General features: G+C 45.1%; 1 protein-coding gene across 9 annotated transcripts in view; it reads left to right on the top strand.

The window, feature by feature from the left end:
* The window catches only part of usp34 (ubiquitin specific peptidase 34), a 446,082-nt gene extending 428,808 nt beyond the window's left edge, over nt 1-17,274 (top strand). For all 9 annotated transcript variants that reach the window (XM_072507777.1, XM_072507780.1, XM_072507781.1 and 6 more), the window contains exons 77-79: nt 119-265; nt 1,852-2,011; nt 15,983-17,274. In XM_072507777.1, the coding sequence (XP_072363878.1) occupies nt 119-265; nt 1,852-2,011; nt 15,983-16,611 (936 nt within the window). In that variant the 3' untranslated portion in view covers nt 16,612-17,274. The remainder of the gene's footprint in view (nt 1-118; nt 266-1,851; nt 2,012-15,982) is intronic.
* Nucleotides 17,275-17,826: the final 552 nt, after the last annotated feature.

Raw genomic sequence — 17,826 nt, forward strand, 5'->3', positions numbered from 1 at the left:
AAATATTAACTTTTGTTTTGACACCTTTTGTGTGCATCAAAATACATTTGTAACTGAATAATCAGATTGTTTACTTTGAAATTGTACCACCTTAATTGTTGAAATTATGATTTTCCAGGTTCAGAATCAGGTATTCTCCAGTTCAAACTGTTCTAGTTTGATCAATAATTTAATCTCAAATCTAATAAATGAGTACCATAACCTTGAGCCAGAGCTTCTGGGACAGCGTGTTGAAATCTCTAAAGTTGGTGCTATTCTAAATGGGGTAAGATTGCATATGATGTTCCTCTATGAAATTAAAACTTTATTTTTCGAACTTTCCACTTAATATCATTATTATAAGTGTTTATGCCAACTACAGTATCTTAACATAAATTTTCTATGTTAACAACCTATCTGCCTGTAATTCAGGTGGGACTTTGCCACAGGGCCTTTGTTTTTGGCTCAAAGACTAGACTTCCCATTGTAACAGGATTGGGCGGGCACCCTGCTTTTGAGGTGTAAAGTATGGGCCTTGCTCTAATTCCTTTGCTGAGCTCAATGATGGAGTCTCCTGGCCAGTATCTTCCAGCAGCCTCATAGACCAAAGACATAGACCATACAGTGCAGTCTGCACCGACCCACTTAAGCCCTCGCTTTCACCCTATCCCCATAACCCTTCCTAACCTTTTTGGACACTAAGGGCAATTTAGTATGGCCAATCCACCTAATCTGCACATCTTTAGACTGTGGGAGGAAACTGGAGCACCTGGAAGAAACCCACGCAGACACAGGGAGAACGTGCAGACTCCGCACAGACAGTGACCCAGCGGGGAATCGAACCTGGAACCCTGGCGCTGTGAAGCCGCATTGCTAGCCACTTGTGCTGCTCACAACGTGCCACCTCCACATAGATTTTCAGAGCTAATACTGTCTGTCCTCACAGTCTGAATTTTTTTAACCAGGAACCTGAATGGTTCAGGTCATGTTCAGAATGTGAATTAATGAATGACTAGACCCTTGGTATGAATTATATCCAGTGCTGTTTTTATATTGATTAATTGCAGACCAAGGTCAACATTTTTCATTTTCTGCACAGGGTGCTCGCTGAGAGGAGAAAACTGGCAGGCTGCACAGCTGACTTTTCTCACCACCTTGTGCAGACCAAATCTGCAGACATGGTCCACACGTTTTGCTGGCAGGGCCAGAATAAAACAGTAATGCTGGGAATCCCAAAATCAGGAAGGGTGCCCCGAACTCCGATTGAAAAAATGGGAAGCCACCTCCATGAATAAGGGATCTTCCCAGAGGCCCCCCCCTGCACTGTGCCAGGGTGCCGGCCAGCCATGTCCCCCTCTCCCCAGGAGCTATACTTACCTGTGCGCCCCAGACAGGTTCTATCCACCTGGAACAAATTTTTAAAAATTTGTTGTAAAACTTGCCAATATGATGTTACTTTGGTGAGGGTTGAGATCCCAAATTGAGTGAAAAAGTGGCGGTGAAGCCCTTTAATTCCATTATAATTTATTTAAATGAGGTTCGCGACCTTTCTGGGTGGGGAACCTCGTTACGTCACCAATGGATAGATTTGGAAAATGAGATTTCGCCGATGAGATTCGCCTTTTCCAACTCTCGTGCTGTTTTACACCCACGTCGCATTTCTGCTCTTGGCACAAGTTCTGACTCTGGCATTAATGAGAGGATAACAAAATCAATACATACCAAATCGTGTCCCTGTTTTTGAGCTTCCATTATGAAATGTGGGTTTGGGCATTCTCAACTCCGTTCCTAAACAACTAGTTGCACTCTGCAATATCTTTTTTTTTAAAAAAAGATTGGTAGACAAGCTGTGATTTGTTTTCTTATTTACAGGATCTTCGAGCTCTTGCCTTGCTGCTTTCCATACACACACCCAAACTACTGGATGCGGCGCTAATCCAGACGTTACAGGACTTATTGCACAAGTGCAGAACTTGTCAGCAACAGAGAAGTGCACTACAGGAACAGGAAGCAAAGGAAAGGAAGACAAAAGGTATGTGTAATGGATTATTTAGAAAATTTATTTAGACTTAATTTTGATTTTGCCTTTGAAGTAATACCCACAAGGGTTATGAATATTCTCATCACGGTTGCCTCACAGTTCGATCCCGGCCCCCGGTCACTGTCCATGTGGAGTTTGCATATTCTCCCCGTGTTTGCGTAGGTCTCAACCCCATAATCAAAAGATGTGCAGGGTAGGTGAATTGCCCATGCTAAATTGCCCCTTAATTGAAAAAAATAATAATTTGGTTCTTAGAATTATTTTAAAAATCAGTGCAGTACTACCATATTTTAGATGGATTTATATGCTTTACCAAGTGTTATCTATATTCACATGATTATCTATACAGGCTAACTATTTCATGCACTTGTGGTTCACGCAATCACATATAAACTAGAGAATTTTTATCTTTTCAGACCTTTTTACTCACTGGAAATAATAGCCCCCTGCAGTACAGAGGGTAACCCAGCTCTTGCATTTTTCTCCAAGAAAATCCACCTCTTTGTACTGCCGTACGCCTGCTCCAAAATAAATAGTAAGAACGAGAGAGACTCCAAATCCAGAAATATTAAAACATCTGGGATCTATATTTCAGGGACATATTCAACAAAGCTCTCCCCCAAAAGCACCCGAGCCACCCATAGGAGAATAAAGCTGGAGGAGCACAAGAAAGAAACCAACAACAGTAGTCTAGCCACAGTTAGACAAGAACGGCTACCTAGTGAAACCATAAAGCAGAATAAATGTTGATGTGTCAATGTGCTTCTCACGCACTTCTGAAGATGCTCCCGATGGCAGGTAGCCCAGAACCAGGGATCACAGTAAGGATATGGGGTAACTTATTTAAGACTGAGATGAAGAGAAGTTTCTAAGCCAGAATTCGGTACCGCAGGAAGCCGTTGAGGCCAAAACACTATGTTTTCAAGAAGACGTTAGAGATACTTCTTGGGGCTAAAGAAATCAAAAGATATGGGAAGGAAACCGGAACAGGTTACTGTGTTGGATGATCAGCCATGATCACGTTTAATGGCCGAGCAGGTTCAAATGACGTGCTCCTGCTCCTATTTCCTATGTTTCTACATAAAAATATACACTTCCTTTATAACATGTGCAAGTAAAGATAAAATAAAATTCTATCAAAAATAATCCAAATTATGAATGAAAGTAACTTGGAACTCAAAATATCTGTGGCATTGAATATATTTGGTGTGCATACCGAAGTTAGTGGTAGAAAAAAAAGGAACAGGAATAGGCTATTTAATCCCTCAAGCCTGTTCCTCCATTCAGTGAGATCGTGACAGATCTGCAATCTAACTCTTCGTACCTGTCTTTGTCCTTTACCCTTAATACTTTTGGGTAACAAAAATCTGTTAAACTCAAAAATTTTAAATTATCAGTTGATCGAGCCTCATTTGCCAGTTGCAGAAGAGAGTTCCAAATTACTTCCACCCTTTGTGTCAAAGGGTTTCCTAATTTCACTTCTGAAAGGCATGGCTGTAATATTTAGACTCTGCCAAGACTCCCAAGCCAGAGGAAATATTGGTTCCTACTTACTTAGGTGTTCCCTTTAATATCTTGAAATCATCTATCAAATCACCCCTCAAGTATCAAAATTCAAGGGAAAATAACTCTAGTTTGCCTAAACTCCTCTTGCAATTTAACCCTGGAGACTGGGTATCATTTTGATAAGGCGAGGCTGCATTCCTTCCAAATCCAATTATCCTTCCTAAACTGTGCCCCTTGCTGTTCACAGTACTCCAGATGTGGTCTAACCAGGGTTTTATGCTGTAGCATAACGTCTATCCGCTAAAGCTGTATTGTTTGAAACTTTGTGACATAATTACCTAGTGAGTTACTTCCATTACCAAGGTACTCCTTTTCCAGCAGATATTCGGGCTAGTGCTGTGCATGTACATTTGAAAGTACATCTAACAACAAATATGGGGCGGAATTCTCCGACCCCCCACTGGGGCCGGCGTGGCACCAGTCGGGGTATGCGCCGGCGTGCCGATTCTCCGGCCCGGATGGGCCGAGCGGCCACCAACAAAAAGCCGAGTCCAGCCAGCGCCGTTCTAACATCCTCTGAGCCAGCGGGACCTTGGCGTTGAAGGGTCCGGGGTGGCCTGTCGGGAGAGGGGGGGGTCCGATCCCGGGTGTGGGGGGGGGGGCCTCCATAGTGGCCTGTCCCGCGATCGGGGCCCACCAATCGGCGGGCCGGCCCCTCTGTCTGGGGGCCTCCTTTCCTCCACCTCGGCTCCCGTAGTCCTGCGTCATTTGGCATCGGGGCCGGCGCGGGGAAGAAGGCCACTGCGCGTGTGCTATTTGGGGCCAGCCCAACTGCGAATGCGTGGATCCCGCGACGCCGGGATCGGCAGCTGGAGCGGCGTGGCCGGCTCCAGCGCCGTGCTATCCCACTGTGGCCCGGAGAATCGGGTCTCGGAACGGACGCCGGAGTAAAACACTCCCGTTTTTACGCCGGATTCGGCACTTAGCCACCCGATGGGAGAATCGCGCCCACTCTTTTCCAACGTAGAAGGTTGTTGCTATTATAAAATGTATTCAAATGTTTAAAAGTGCTAGAACTAATCTCTGTTGATGTATAAAATGAAGCTTGAAAGCGACATAATTGCTCAGGAGCACAGTATTTTGGCATTATATGCAGCATTTTTGTACTTGGCCGAAAGCATGATTGGATAGAATGCCAGGTAATAATAATAATCTTTTATTGTCACAAGTATGAAGTTACTGTGAAAAGCACCTAGTCGCCACATTCAGGCGTCTGTTCGGGTAAGCTGATACGGGAATTGAACCCACGCTGCTGGCCTTGTTCTGCATCACAAACCAGCTGTCTAGCCCACTGAGCTAAACCAGCCCTTTTTTGTCCTGGTGCAAGATAGTTAGATAAGTCTGTTAGTTGAGAAGGAACTAATGGAATTACTTTCAGTAACAGACATAACCAACCCTGCCCCCCCACCACCACCACCATCACACACCCCATTAATGAAAGCTACAAAGTTCCCAGAATCCATCTCATGCAAGACAAGATTCCTGTGAAAGAATCCAATCTTAAGCTTAGATTGTTGCTAATTTTTGGTTGGCTCCTAAATGTTGCCTGTTGTATCTTTACTTAATTTGCTCTGTTTCTATAACCTTTGCTCTAGAGTCGCCAGGCATCTTTATGATACCGCCACGAGGTTCAAGTTCAAGTACTGATCAATAACTCAACACACCAATTAGTAAAATTCAAATCAAAACACATTTATTATACACAGTAAATCACTACTCATGCATAGACTCTACTTTCTAGACTATTCTCTATCACTAAAAGGCCTATACTTAGCTTCGGACTGGCCCACCAGGTCAGGGGAACAAATGGCCTTTCGTTCGATCTGAGTCTGCAGGATTCAAAAGCTGGTATGGACTGGTAGCTAGGAGCGCCTATCTCGTAGCGTGCGTTGACTGGAGACTTACTTGGTTGATGCGGCAGCTTAGACAGTTCACTCTCAAGGGTTGATTCGAGTTGCTGAGTGACCCTGCCAAGAAGACCGATTTGAACTTGGGGACTCTATTTTATAGTCCCCGGGGGCTTCGTGCCGTTCGGGGCGGATACCCATATCTGGTTCCAAGTGATTGGACTACGTTCCGATCACTTGGATCGATTTCTCCAATACTGGAGTTGTTCCCTGATCGCTGGGCGGTCCCTAGGTGTCCGTTGGCCTTCCTTTGTCTTGGCTCCTGCTGGCGCTGAGGAGTCTGGCTTGGCCTTATTCACCTTAAATGTTTTGATTGTTCCCGGGGATCGCTCATTAGTATGCAGATGGCTGTGAGTTTCAGTGCTGTCTGGGCTTTTGCAAGTTCTAATACACAGGATTTTTGCACTTGCTAGTTTTTGCCTGTGTTGGCTGAATTTCCCTGTAGTCTTTGCAGATCTCCATTTTAAGTCGCGAAGTGGCCAACCCAGGTGGCTACACACTCCTTGTGATCCCTAACGTGAAGGATCACATAACTGCGTTGTCTTCACTTCCTGACCCAGCGAGCACTCTTCCATAGCCTCTACACTGAAGAGCAGTTATGAACGGGGGCTGGGAAGCTCTCAGCGGTTTCTGCTGATAAGCGTGCTGGCAAGTTTTCACAGGTTTCTGCCGACAAATATGGCGTGTGGCCGTGGAACTTCCGAGTGTACAAACAACACTTAACAATAACACTAACAAACAAACATTGAACTGCATGCTGCAGGTTCCATCAGAAAGGGCACCGTTTCTCCCAAGCGGTTCCTTTTTAAAACATCATCTGGACACCTCAGTTATCAGTTGCGAACAGGGTCGCAAAGGGGTTCTCGTTTTGGGAGTCAGACTCAAAGTCATCCTCTTCTCCCGGATGCCATACACTGGAATGGGTGAGGGTTGACAAAGCTGCATGGTGTGACTAAGGGTCCATCTCGACGTTTCGGACGAGTCTGTATGAATTGTCGCGGTACCAAAATGTTGTGTCTAATTCTGTGGGGATGGAGTCGGGGTCGTCATCGTAGGGCGGTGGGGTTTGTTGTGGAATGTGATCAGGAAGGGATCACTCGAATCGTGTTCAGATTCACTGGGTGTGGGTCCTGTTGCATGGGGATAGTAGGGAGGCTTGCTGTGGCTATTGTCTGTGTCACAGTCTCTGTCTCTGCTGCTGCTGTCTGTGGGCGTAGCGGGGCGGAGTCTAGAGTTCGGGGGTGGAGTTGAGGGCGGGTCCGTGGGTGGGGTGGACGTGTTGGGGGAGGGTAGGGATACGTTGGGTGTGGGCGGGGAGTGGTCTGCTGCGTCGAGCATGACGTGTGCGTGGTTAGACTGTGGGCCATATGCCTTAAGCTGGTTAATATGGAACCACACAGTCTTTCCGTTGGGGTACTTAATTTTATACACGGCGGGGCTTACTTTGTCCGCAATGACGTACGGACCCGAATACTTCGGTGACAGGAATGTGCTGGGGTTGTAAATGGAGAGCATGACCTGCTGTCCTACCTCAAACTCAGTCGCATGCATTGTCTTGTCGAAACAGGCCTTGCTCTGTTTCTTTCTAGTGCCTTACAGGGGCTGTTTAGCACAGGGCTATATCGCTGGCTTTGAAAGCAGACCAAGGCAGGCCAGCAGCACGGTTCAATTCCCGTAACAGCCTCCCCGAACAGGCGCCGGAATGTGGCGACTAGGGGATTTTCACAGTAACTTCATTTGAAGCCTACTTGTGACAATAAGCGATTTTCATTTCATTTTTCATAATCTTACTGCGGCTGCTAGCTGAGCCGTTTTTACATTTTCGACTCGCTGTTTTACTGCGTCCTAGTGTGTGAGGGCCGTCACTTCGGGGCTGGTCAAGTCAAGTCCTAATAAAAATTCTGTGCCTTTCATGGGGCGTCTGATCATGAGAGTGTGTGGGGTGTATCCTGTGGATGTCGAAACAGTATTTCTCAAAAACATCAGCGCAAAAGGGAGGACTGAATCCAAGTGGTGGTATTTTGTTGGACCATTTTTCTGAGGGTTGCTTTTAGGGTCCGATTCATTCGCTCCACGATACCACTTGATTGGGCGTGGTATGCGATGTGGAATTTCTGGGTAATGCCAAATATCGTGAGGACGTTCTTCATGACACGTCCCATAAAATGGGAACCTCGGTCGGATTCAATGCTGCGGGGGAGTCCCCATCTCGTAAAGATGTGGTGGGTTAAGATCTTGGCTGTGGTCTTTGCCGTGTTAGTTCTGGATGGGAATGCCTCTACCCATTTTGTAAAAGTGTCTATGACGACTAATATGTACTTGTAACCATTCCTGCAAGGGGGCAATGGTCCTATAAAATCAATTTGGAGGTTAGTCCAAGGGCCATTAACGGGGCAGGTGTGGCTAAGTTGAGCTTTCTTTGCGTATCTGTCCGGATTGTTTTGGGCACAGATAAGGCAATTCTCAACGTAGTGCGTTACGTCTTCTTTTCAACTTGGCCACCAACAGAGCTGCCTGAGGTGGGCTGTAGTGGGATCAATTCCCTGATGCCCATGACTGTCATGGAACAAACAAATAAGTTGATTCCTGTCCTGTTCAGGAACCACATAAAGGGTGTCTTTTAGGATCACACCGTCATATGTGGTCAGTGCATTTTTAAACCTATCGTATGGGGCTGGAAAGCTTCCTTTTAAAATCTCCCTGAGATTGCTATCTTGCTTCTGGGCCTGCACTAAATCCTCGATATTAGCCTGTGAGACCTGAACTGCATTCACTGGGGCGCTTTTGGGGGGTGTCCAAAAATATCCATGCTTGGAACCTGCTTTAGCCAGTGCGTCGGCTTTTACATTTCCAGGTGGGAGGAACGGTGGTGACTTCGAACTTTAACAATTCCAAATGTCCTGTCCTGTGCTTTCTCTAAAATGTGGCGGAGCAATGGGGATGAAGGGAGGGGTTTTCCGTCTGCGGAAACAAATCCTCTTGCTTTCCACAGGGGTAGGAATTCTGTAAGGCTGTTGCAGACATAGAGGCTGTCCGAGTATATGTCTGCTGGGCTGGGGAAGGAATCTGGGTGATCTACAATGTACGCGACGGCTGCTAGTTCTGCCACCTGCGCGCCTAAGTGTCCTGGTAGTTTTAACGAGATCTCTTCTAGGGTGCGTCCCTGCGCGTCCTCAACATAGATGCCGCATCCTGTAATGCGCTTCCCGTCTAATACAGTGGAAGAACCATCCACATACATCCTTAAGGGGTCGCACGTGTCTGTGTTCTGGGGGCTCTGGGGTGAACTACCTATCTTTTTGGGGGGTATTTTCGCAATAAAGGGGCCTGTGTTGTGGTGCGGTGAGATGATTTCACATTCGTGGGGGGTGCCTGGGTACTGAATGTTGTCGGCTAGGAAAGTGTGGGTCTTGGTGCTTTTAACAGTGAAAGCAGGGTCCATCTGGCTGCTCTAATCTGACTTACTGTACCGTCCTTAAGTCGTCCGTCTAGTAAAAGTTGGGTGGGGTGTGTTCCGTGAGGATTGTGATGGGGTTTAGTCCAGTGTTGTACGAAATGTACTGAACTGCCCAGAAAACAGCGAGCAGGTGCCTTTCACAGGATGAATATCCATGCTCCATAGGATCTAAAACTCTGCAGACGTAAGCCACGGGTCTTAGCTGTACGTGCCGTTCCTGGAGAAGCACGGTCGAAAGGGTGCGCTCTGTGTTAGCTATCTCTATAGCATAGGGGGAAAGCGGGTGTGAACCTGTAGTGCGGGGGCTGCAATGAGTGCACGCTTTAAGGCATCTACAGCATCCGTGTGCTGCGGAAGCCTTTCCCAAGGGGCTCCTTTCTTTAGGAGTTCCGAGAGGGGTGCTGCCTTGGTGGCGAAACCGTCAATATGGTTTCGGCAGTAGCCAACCAGTCCTAAAACGACCGGAGGGCTGAAACATTCTGGGGATGGGGCAATTTGACAATCGAGTCAATTCTGTTATGCTCAATCTTGCGTTTACCATGTGCGATAATCGTACCCAAATACATCACTTTGTTTTCCAAAATTTGGGCCTTTTTGTGGTTTACTTTGATCTGCTGCAGGAGTTCGGCCAGAAGCTCGATGTGCTCTGCCTTGGTGTCTGTCAGTAATAGGTCGTCCACATACTGGACCAGACATTCGGGGCGAGAAAATTTTGATAATCCATTTGCCAGCTGTCGGTGGAAAATTGAGGGGGTGTTGTGGAATCCTTGTGGAAGGCATGTCCTCGTGTACTGCTGACCTTTAAAAGTGAAGGCAAATTTGTATTGGCACGCTTTTGCCAATGGAATGGACCAGAATCCGTTACTGACGTCCAAAACTGTAAAATATCGTGAGTTGAGTCCCTGTTTGATCATGGTCTCGGGACTTGTGGCTACCGTGGGGGCTGCTGCGGGGGTGACTTTGTTGAGTTCCCGGTAATCGATGGTCAGCCGCCATGATCCATCGGGCTTTCTCACTGGCCAAATCGGGGCATTATTAGTAGAGGCTACCGATCTAAGTACGCCTTGTTCTAATAAGCTGTCAATAACCTTTGAGATTTCTCCCCCTGCCTCTTGGGGAAATCCGTATTGCTTTTGGGGTCCAGGGTCAGGTCCTGTGATTTGAATGGAACCAGTCATCCAGCCACAGTCGTGTTTGTGGGTCGCGAATGCTGTCCTGTGCTTCTGCAGAACTGCCCTAACCTTGTCTGTGCTAATCGTGGTCGGGTCAAACCAGAAATCGCCAACTGCGCTAATCTTGTTTGCATATTCACCTACTGTGAGCGTTGCGGAGGCTCTTGCAGATTTTGCCATTTTCCAGACACATTGGTTTACTGGATCAAATGTAAGGTGGTGGGAGTTCATAAAATCAATGCCCAAAATGTGTTCAGCTGTGTGGGGTAGATCAACTAAAACTGTGGGGTGTCTTGTCGTAATATTGCCAATTTGAATGGGTACAGGGGCTGTGATGTGTCCTTGCTGTGAGTGGCCTGTGAAGCCGCTGAGGGTGATTGTGGCTGTCGTGGGCCACGTGTCTTTTTGGAACACGGTGGAGGAATTAATTGTGGTGCGGGACCCGCCTGTGTCCCATAGAAATTCGATGGGCTGTCCCCGTACTTTTGCTGCAACTACTGGTCGGCCGGACCTATCCCAAAGGGTGTCGCAGACCCAGGTGGGGAAGCCCGAACACCGTCAGTCAGTTCCGTTCATGTCTGTCTGGTCTGAACGTGTGCTCACAATATGTATGGGCTCTGTCCTATTCTTATTCAGAGTGCCTGCCTGCTGGGCTCTCTGTGGCTTTCGTGGGGCATTGCTCTTCTCGTGCAAAGTGACCTAATTGTCCACAGTTGTAACACTTCTGTGAGGGGCTGTTCCTGCTTTGTTCACCCATGCGGGGTTCTGGTTCATCTTAACTGCGTGGATATCTGCCTCTGCCTGCTGTTCTTCGGGTTTCTTAATTACGGGTTTGTTTTGGACAGATTGCTCCCAGGAGCGGGACAATATTTTTAAAACCCACTTTTTGTTGTGCGCTTCTTCTGAGGGGTCATAGTTGGTACAGGCCTTTTGTCCTGCCTCTGTGGCTTGGGAGATAAGGGTGCGTGTCCATTTGGCCATACCGTCTTGGGACGTCGCGGTCTAAATTTCCAAAAACGGCTGTAAAATAGATCCACCGGCGTCCAGCAAACGCTGTGGGGTGTTCTGTCTTTTTCTGCCTGCACCTATTCAGGCCTTCTACTGGGTCACCTCTGTTGTAACCGATCGCATCTAGGATCGCCGTGAGCATCTCTACCGGTGAGCATATTGAGTTTTTGAAGCTGCTCAGATGCGCTAGACAAGACTGGTGAGCCCACTTGGCATCATCCACCTCTCCGTCCTTTGCTGCCAACTTCCTTCTTAAATCTATATTCTCTTTCTCGACCTCACTTACATCGACCTTGCTTATTCGATGTCTCTCTTCTATCTCTTTACGGAGCATCCGAATGACTGCCTCTGTGCCTCGCAATTGTGCCAGACAGGACACGATTGCCATCGGCTTGCGAACTTTCCCTAAGCTTTTCTTATGGATCTCTGACAGGTTGTCCCACCAAGTATGTCCTTTACTCCCGGGTTTTGTTTCCTCATTATTACAGAATTCACTCCAAAGGGGCCATCCTTTCCCTTTGAGATATTTCCTGATCTCTTCTTCCCAAATGGGACACTGTCCTACTCTGCTGCTGGTCGCTGCAACCACAAATTCTTGGGGGTTCATGAGGTGTTGCATTGCCTGCATTGCCATCTTTCCTCTCTTAAAATTTGGAACGAGGGGTACTAAGGCGGTGCTGTAATTACCGGTACGGCTTTCGCTATTTTCCGGAATACAAACTCCCGACAGTTTTTTTGCAACAAAAATCTATCAGTTTTACCTTATAGCCCTGTTAGTTATGCATGCATTAACACGCTTCCGAATTACGAGGATTGATCAGAACTGCTTGAACACTTGTGGTTTTTCAGTTCCCAACCCGGGAGAATTCTGGGTTCTCCCGGAGTGGTTAGGCCACTTCTAAGTCGGGTCCTGACAGGAATGTCGGCAGTAAATGTTGCTAACTTTCGGTTGGCTCTTAAATGTTGCCCGTTGTATCTTTACTTAATTTGCTCTGTTTCTATAACCTTTGCTCTAGAGTCGCCAGGTATCTTTATGATACCGCCACGAGGTTCAAGTTCAAGCACTGATCAATAACTCAACACACCAATTAGTAAGATTCAAATCAAAACACATTTATTATACACAGTAAATCACTACTCATGCATAGACTCTACTTTCTAGACTATTCTCTATCACTGAAAGGCCTATACTTAGCTTCGGAATTGGCCCACCAGGTCAGGGGAACAAATGGCCTTTCGTTCGATCTGAGCCTGCAGAATTCAAAAGCTGGTATGGACTGGTAGCTAGGAGCGCCTGTCTCGTAGCGTGCGTTGACGGGAGACTTACTTGGTTGATGCGGCAGCTTAGGCTGTTCACTCTCAAGGGTTAATTCGAGTTGCTGAGTGACCCTGCCAAGAAGACCAATTTGAACTTGGGGGACTCTATTTTATAGTCCCCCGGGGCTTCGCGCCGTTCGGGGCGGACTCCATATCTGGTTCCAAATGATTGGACTACGATAGTGACATTTAAGGGGCATCTCGACAAATACATGAATAGGATGGGAATAGAGGGATACGGACCCAGGAAGTGTAGAAGATTGTAGTTTAGTCGGGCAGCATGGTCGGCACGGGCTTGGAGGGCCGAAGGGCCTGTTCCTGTGCTGTACATTTCTTTGTTCTTTGTACGTTCCTATCACTTGGATCGATTTCTCCAATACTGGAGTTGTTCCCTGATCGCTGTGCCTTCCTTTTGGCTCCTGCTGGCGCCGAAGAGTCTGGCTTGGCCTTATTCACCTTAAATGTTTTGATTGTTCCCGGGGATCGCTCATTAGTATGCAGATGGCTGTGAGTTTCAGTGCTGTCTGGGCTTTTGCAAGTTCTAATTCACAGGATTTTTGCACTTGCTAGTTTTTGCCTGTGTTGGCTGAATTTCCCTGTAGTGTTTGCGGATCTCCATTTTACGTCGGGAAGTGGCCAACCCAGGTGGCTACAAGATCAGCTATGCTAAAGCTAAATTCAGGGGAGTGTGGACTTCCTCTGCATCAGTCAATAGCTCTTGCCACAAAAGTACATTCAGGAGAGCTGTGAAAAAGTATCTTGACTTCTTTCCAATCCTCAAATTAATGTTTTGTCACTAATTATACCTGAAGCAATTATCAATTATTATTGGCAGTGTTACAATCCCAGTTGGTGTTATAACTGGACGGGACGACCATAGAAGGGGATCCTGGCAAAGAAGACTGTCATTTTTTCCCCCCCATAAAACGTGGAGGAAGAGAGTCATAGGATTACTAATTAGTTTTAACAACAAACAAAAACATTTATTGAACCTGAGAAAATTGGAATATGATACAATATGCCTTTACAAATCCCCCCCCCACCCCACCTTAACAAGTATCCACAGGTTTTAGGATTAACACTGATTACAAAATATATCTTCATCTACAATGGTATGATTAACATACAGCCTCTTTTAAGAACACAAGATGACTGTGGGCAAGTACACTCTCCATTCTGAACCCCCAAGTTAACGTTTGTGGATATCTCCTTAGAATCATCCCCAGATGATGATCACATGAGAGTTTCCAAACTCCACTTCCAAAAACACGCTTTAAAATCTTCTCTCATAATAATGCTTTCCCTTAGTGGTGTGCATTCTGAAATCCAGACCAGGTTTACCAAATGACAATTTTAAACAAAGTTTACGCTCCACTTTTACCATTGAATCCTGTCCAGAATTTTACACCAATCCCTTTAGATTTATTTGTCTTGACTGCTGTACAAACAATTCACAATTGCTTTAACACTCGATTCCCAGGCTGTATTAAAATAGCATCAGATGTTTGTTTTAACTTTGAAGGCTGCTGATCCACTTTAAATCTGGTTACTGCAATTGTCTCTTTAACTCAGAACACTTTGTTTACTCTTCCTTGAATTCTTCTAAGCAGTACCTTGGTCTCTGTTCACTTAACTCCAGACTTCTTGGAAACTTCTCTTCATTTGTCTAGTTTCCTTTGCTAGCTGGGCTTTAGGTTTCCGGCATCTGTTTTCTTAACATTACTCCATGGTATGGCTTTTCTTCTAGCTAGCCTGAGATAGTTGTTCCTTCTCTAGCCTTTTAAACCAACTACTTCCAGCAGAGCTGTGAGAACTGTCTTCTCTCTATCTATCTCCAACTGCAATCAAATTAGCTAAACTAAAACTTCAAATCTTCTCTGCCTTTCAAGGCCCCAGTTGCGAAGCGACCCCACATCCATGCCTCGGGCCTCTCTAAGCACAATAGGAACACAGTTGAAATTTAACCAACTCCCACACGTGCAAACACCTTTGTCCAGCATGAATCTAACCATATGTTTTACCCTTCCAGGCACAGAAACATTAAATTAAACACACTCAAAACTATACCTTCTTTCGAATGTTTACCAATACAAATATAAATCCCTTAACTACCTTTGTTTTCATAACAATAGAGACTGTGGCTCACAGCTTCTTTAAGCCTTTGGTTCTCTTCGCTAAACCAGAGGCTGTTGTGTCAGCTTCTGTAAGCAAAATAATATGTTTGCGTCAGAAGAATTTTACAATCAATATGTAACCCAGAGTCACTGAATCTTTACATTGCAGAAGTAAGCCATTTGGCCCATCGAGTCAGCACTAGCTGTCTGACAGCATTCTACTTAGTGCCACTCCCTGCCTTATCCCAGTAACCTTGCACATTATTTAATTTCAGATAGCAACCTAATTCCATTTTGAATAACTCGATGGAACCTGCCTCCATCACCCTCTCCGGAAATTATTTTGGACTCCCAACTACCCTCACATCGCTTTTACTCATTTTGCCAATTACTTTGCCTTTGTGCTCTCTAATTCTTGAGTGGGAACAGTCTCACTATTTACCCTGCCTCAAGATCTTGAATACCTCTAACAAGTCTCCTCTGAGATTTCCTTTCTCCAAGGAAACCAGTCCCAACCTCTCAAATCTATCCTCATAGCTACAGTTCTTTACTCCTGGAATCATTCTTGTGAATCTCCTCTGTACTCTCTCCAATACCTTCACATACTTCCTGCAGAATGGTGCCCAGAACCGGAAGCTTTACTTGAGGTCTAACTAATGTCTTATACAAGTTCAACATGACCTCTTTTCTCTTGTACTTAATGCCCTTATTAATAAAGCTAAGATACTATATGCTTTATCAACTGCTCTGTCAACATGCCCTGCCATCTTCAGTACATATGCAATCCTCCAATGAATCCTCCCCTTATGTTGTACTGTCTCTCCATATTCTTCCTGCCAAAATGAACCACCTCACATTTCTCTGCATTGAACTTCCATCTGCCATTTCTCTTCCCAATTCATCAACATGTCTTCTATTTATTTATTTTTTAATCTTTTACATGTTTCCAATTAAGGGGCAGTTTAGTTTGGCCAATTCACCGACCCTGCACATCTTTGTGTTGTGGGGAGGAGACCCACACAGACACGGAGAGAATGTGCAAATTCCACATAGTGAACCCGGGTCCTCGGCAGTGTGATGCAACAGTGCTAAACACTGCGCCACCGTGCCGCCCAATCCACCAACATTTCTATATGCTTTTAAAGTTCAAGACTATTCTCATCACAACGTTTCCAATCTTCAAATCATCTGCAAATTTTGAAATCATGCCCTGAACACCAGTCTATTTTATTAATATGTATCAGGAAAAACAAGGGTCCCAAGACTGACCCCTGGAGAACTCCACTGCCAGTTTTTCTCCTCTGAATTTCCCGTCAAGTTCCCATCCCCCTATCAATCCCCGTCCTAGAAACCTTAATCATTATTTCCCAATGTTTTCGTATGAAATACAGACCGATTTTAACTTTTCTCCCCTTTTGCAGATGATGAAGGAGCCACTCCTGTGAAAAGGAGGCGTGTTAGCAGCGATGAAGAACATCCTCTGGACAACAGCACTGGACATAGCACGCCCAGTGACACGAGGACAGAACCGAGAGAGGCATTAACCCCAGCCAGTACCTCAGACACGGAGACTAGAGACTCAGCAGTCATTGATCCAGGCACTGAACATGACCCACCAACCCCTGATCCAATTTCTGTGAAAGAAGATAAAATGGAACTTTCTTCAAGTGCACATGAAACATTAATCAGCAACAGGCCCCAGGACTCTCTAGAACAGTTGCAAGGGGAGGATTCAGTGGAGGATTGCAAAGGCGTGAAGGAACTACTAAGTTCTGAAAAGGAAGCTAGTGTGAATGAAGATGACTCTGACTCTCCCTCTACACCACCACCTGTTGCTACAGTTTTATCTGATCTGACTGACCTTAGGAACTGTGAGATTCAAAATCTGCCTTTCGACCCAGAGACCAGTTTATCCAACAGCTGTACCCATTCCAGAGGACTCTTTAATATGCAGCAGCAGGATCTTTTAGATAATTTGTGCAGGACCATTGAATCCACGATTAGCGCAGTCACAAGAATATTGAGCAGAGGGAATCAACCCACTTCTTGATGAGACTACTAGCATGACTAGTTTTGTCTTTTTTAAATACAGTTTGAGTTTTCGTTTAATTCTGTTTTGCCTGTTGGATCTGATGCTTTGTGCTTCACTGTCAAGTGACATTTTTCTGCTTGAATGCCTGTTAGTTGTTTGTATGAAGAAGCATCTCAGCCATGAGAGAAATCCAGTGTGTTAGATTATGCGCTTGAAGATGTGATAAGTGGAAATCTAAACACAAATTTCTAGGTAACTTAAAACAAAGGCATTTACAGCAGCACATTTCTCAAGGGCAATCATATTAATGGTCAGCTTTTACATAGAAGTAATTTGTTGTGGCTTTTCATCCAGATTTGAGGTGTATCTTCGGGTGAAGGGTTACAGAGATTTTTGTTCTTCATATTGTATGATGTAATTTAAAGATATTGCATTTTTACCGTGTATAATATTGTGTCTTTTGTTGCCGGTTTTTGTACTCTATTAAGGAGGCAACTTTGCCTCAAATCTCCGTGGTTCTATTATCCAAATTAAGTTGTTTACTTGTATACTAAACCAACCACGATTAATTTGATTCTGTTAAGAATCCTCTGTAGACATTGACTGGCATAAATAAGGTGCTTTATCTGACAGGTTTCCCATGGCGGAAATAAAGCACACAAAATAAAAATTAGAACTTTATCTTGTTCTCAAGAATGTTTTATTATATACATAAAATTAACTGCCATCTACTCTGCGCAAAGGAATAAAGTAAGTATTGGATTCATATCTTGATCATCACAAATTAAATTGTTTTTCTCGCTGATACGGTCTAATTTTCCATGTTACATTGTAATGAACACACTAAAGACCATTGAGTTTAGCCATTTGACGAGTAATTTTCCATTGATATTCAAACAAAAGATAGGCATAATAGGTTTTTAAAGTGCTATTATGGATATAACCTAGCACTAAAGGTTCATTGCTACTGTACTAAAAGCGCGAAGCCAGTTATTCACCCTGCCACTTCCTAATACTACTGTAATACTCTGTCTTTCCAACAACTGCATTGTAAGTGAAACTTGGACAGGCACTGAAAGTGACCATGGTCTTAACGCATTTAATGTTGAGGATTTGGGGGGGGGAGGGGGACTCGGAAAGCATTCCCTATATATAGGTATTTAGATCATACTCATGCTTGATGCATTGTGAGAAAGTCTTAACCACATTCCTGTGTTGTGTAATATATCTGAC

The sequence above is a fragment of the Scyliorhinus torazame genome, chromosome 1 (genome assembly GCF_047496885.1).
Source record: "Scyliorhinus torazame isolate Kashiwa2021f chromosome 1, sScyTor2.1, whole genome shotgun sequence".
Classification (NCBI taxonomy): Eukaryota; Metazoa; Chordata; class Chondrichthyes; order Carcharhiniformes; family Scyliorhinidae; genus Scyliorhinus; species Scyliorhinus torazame.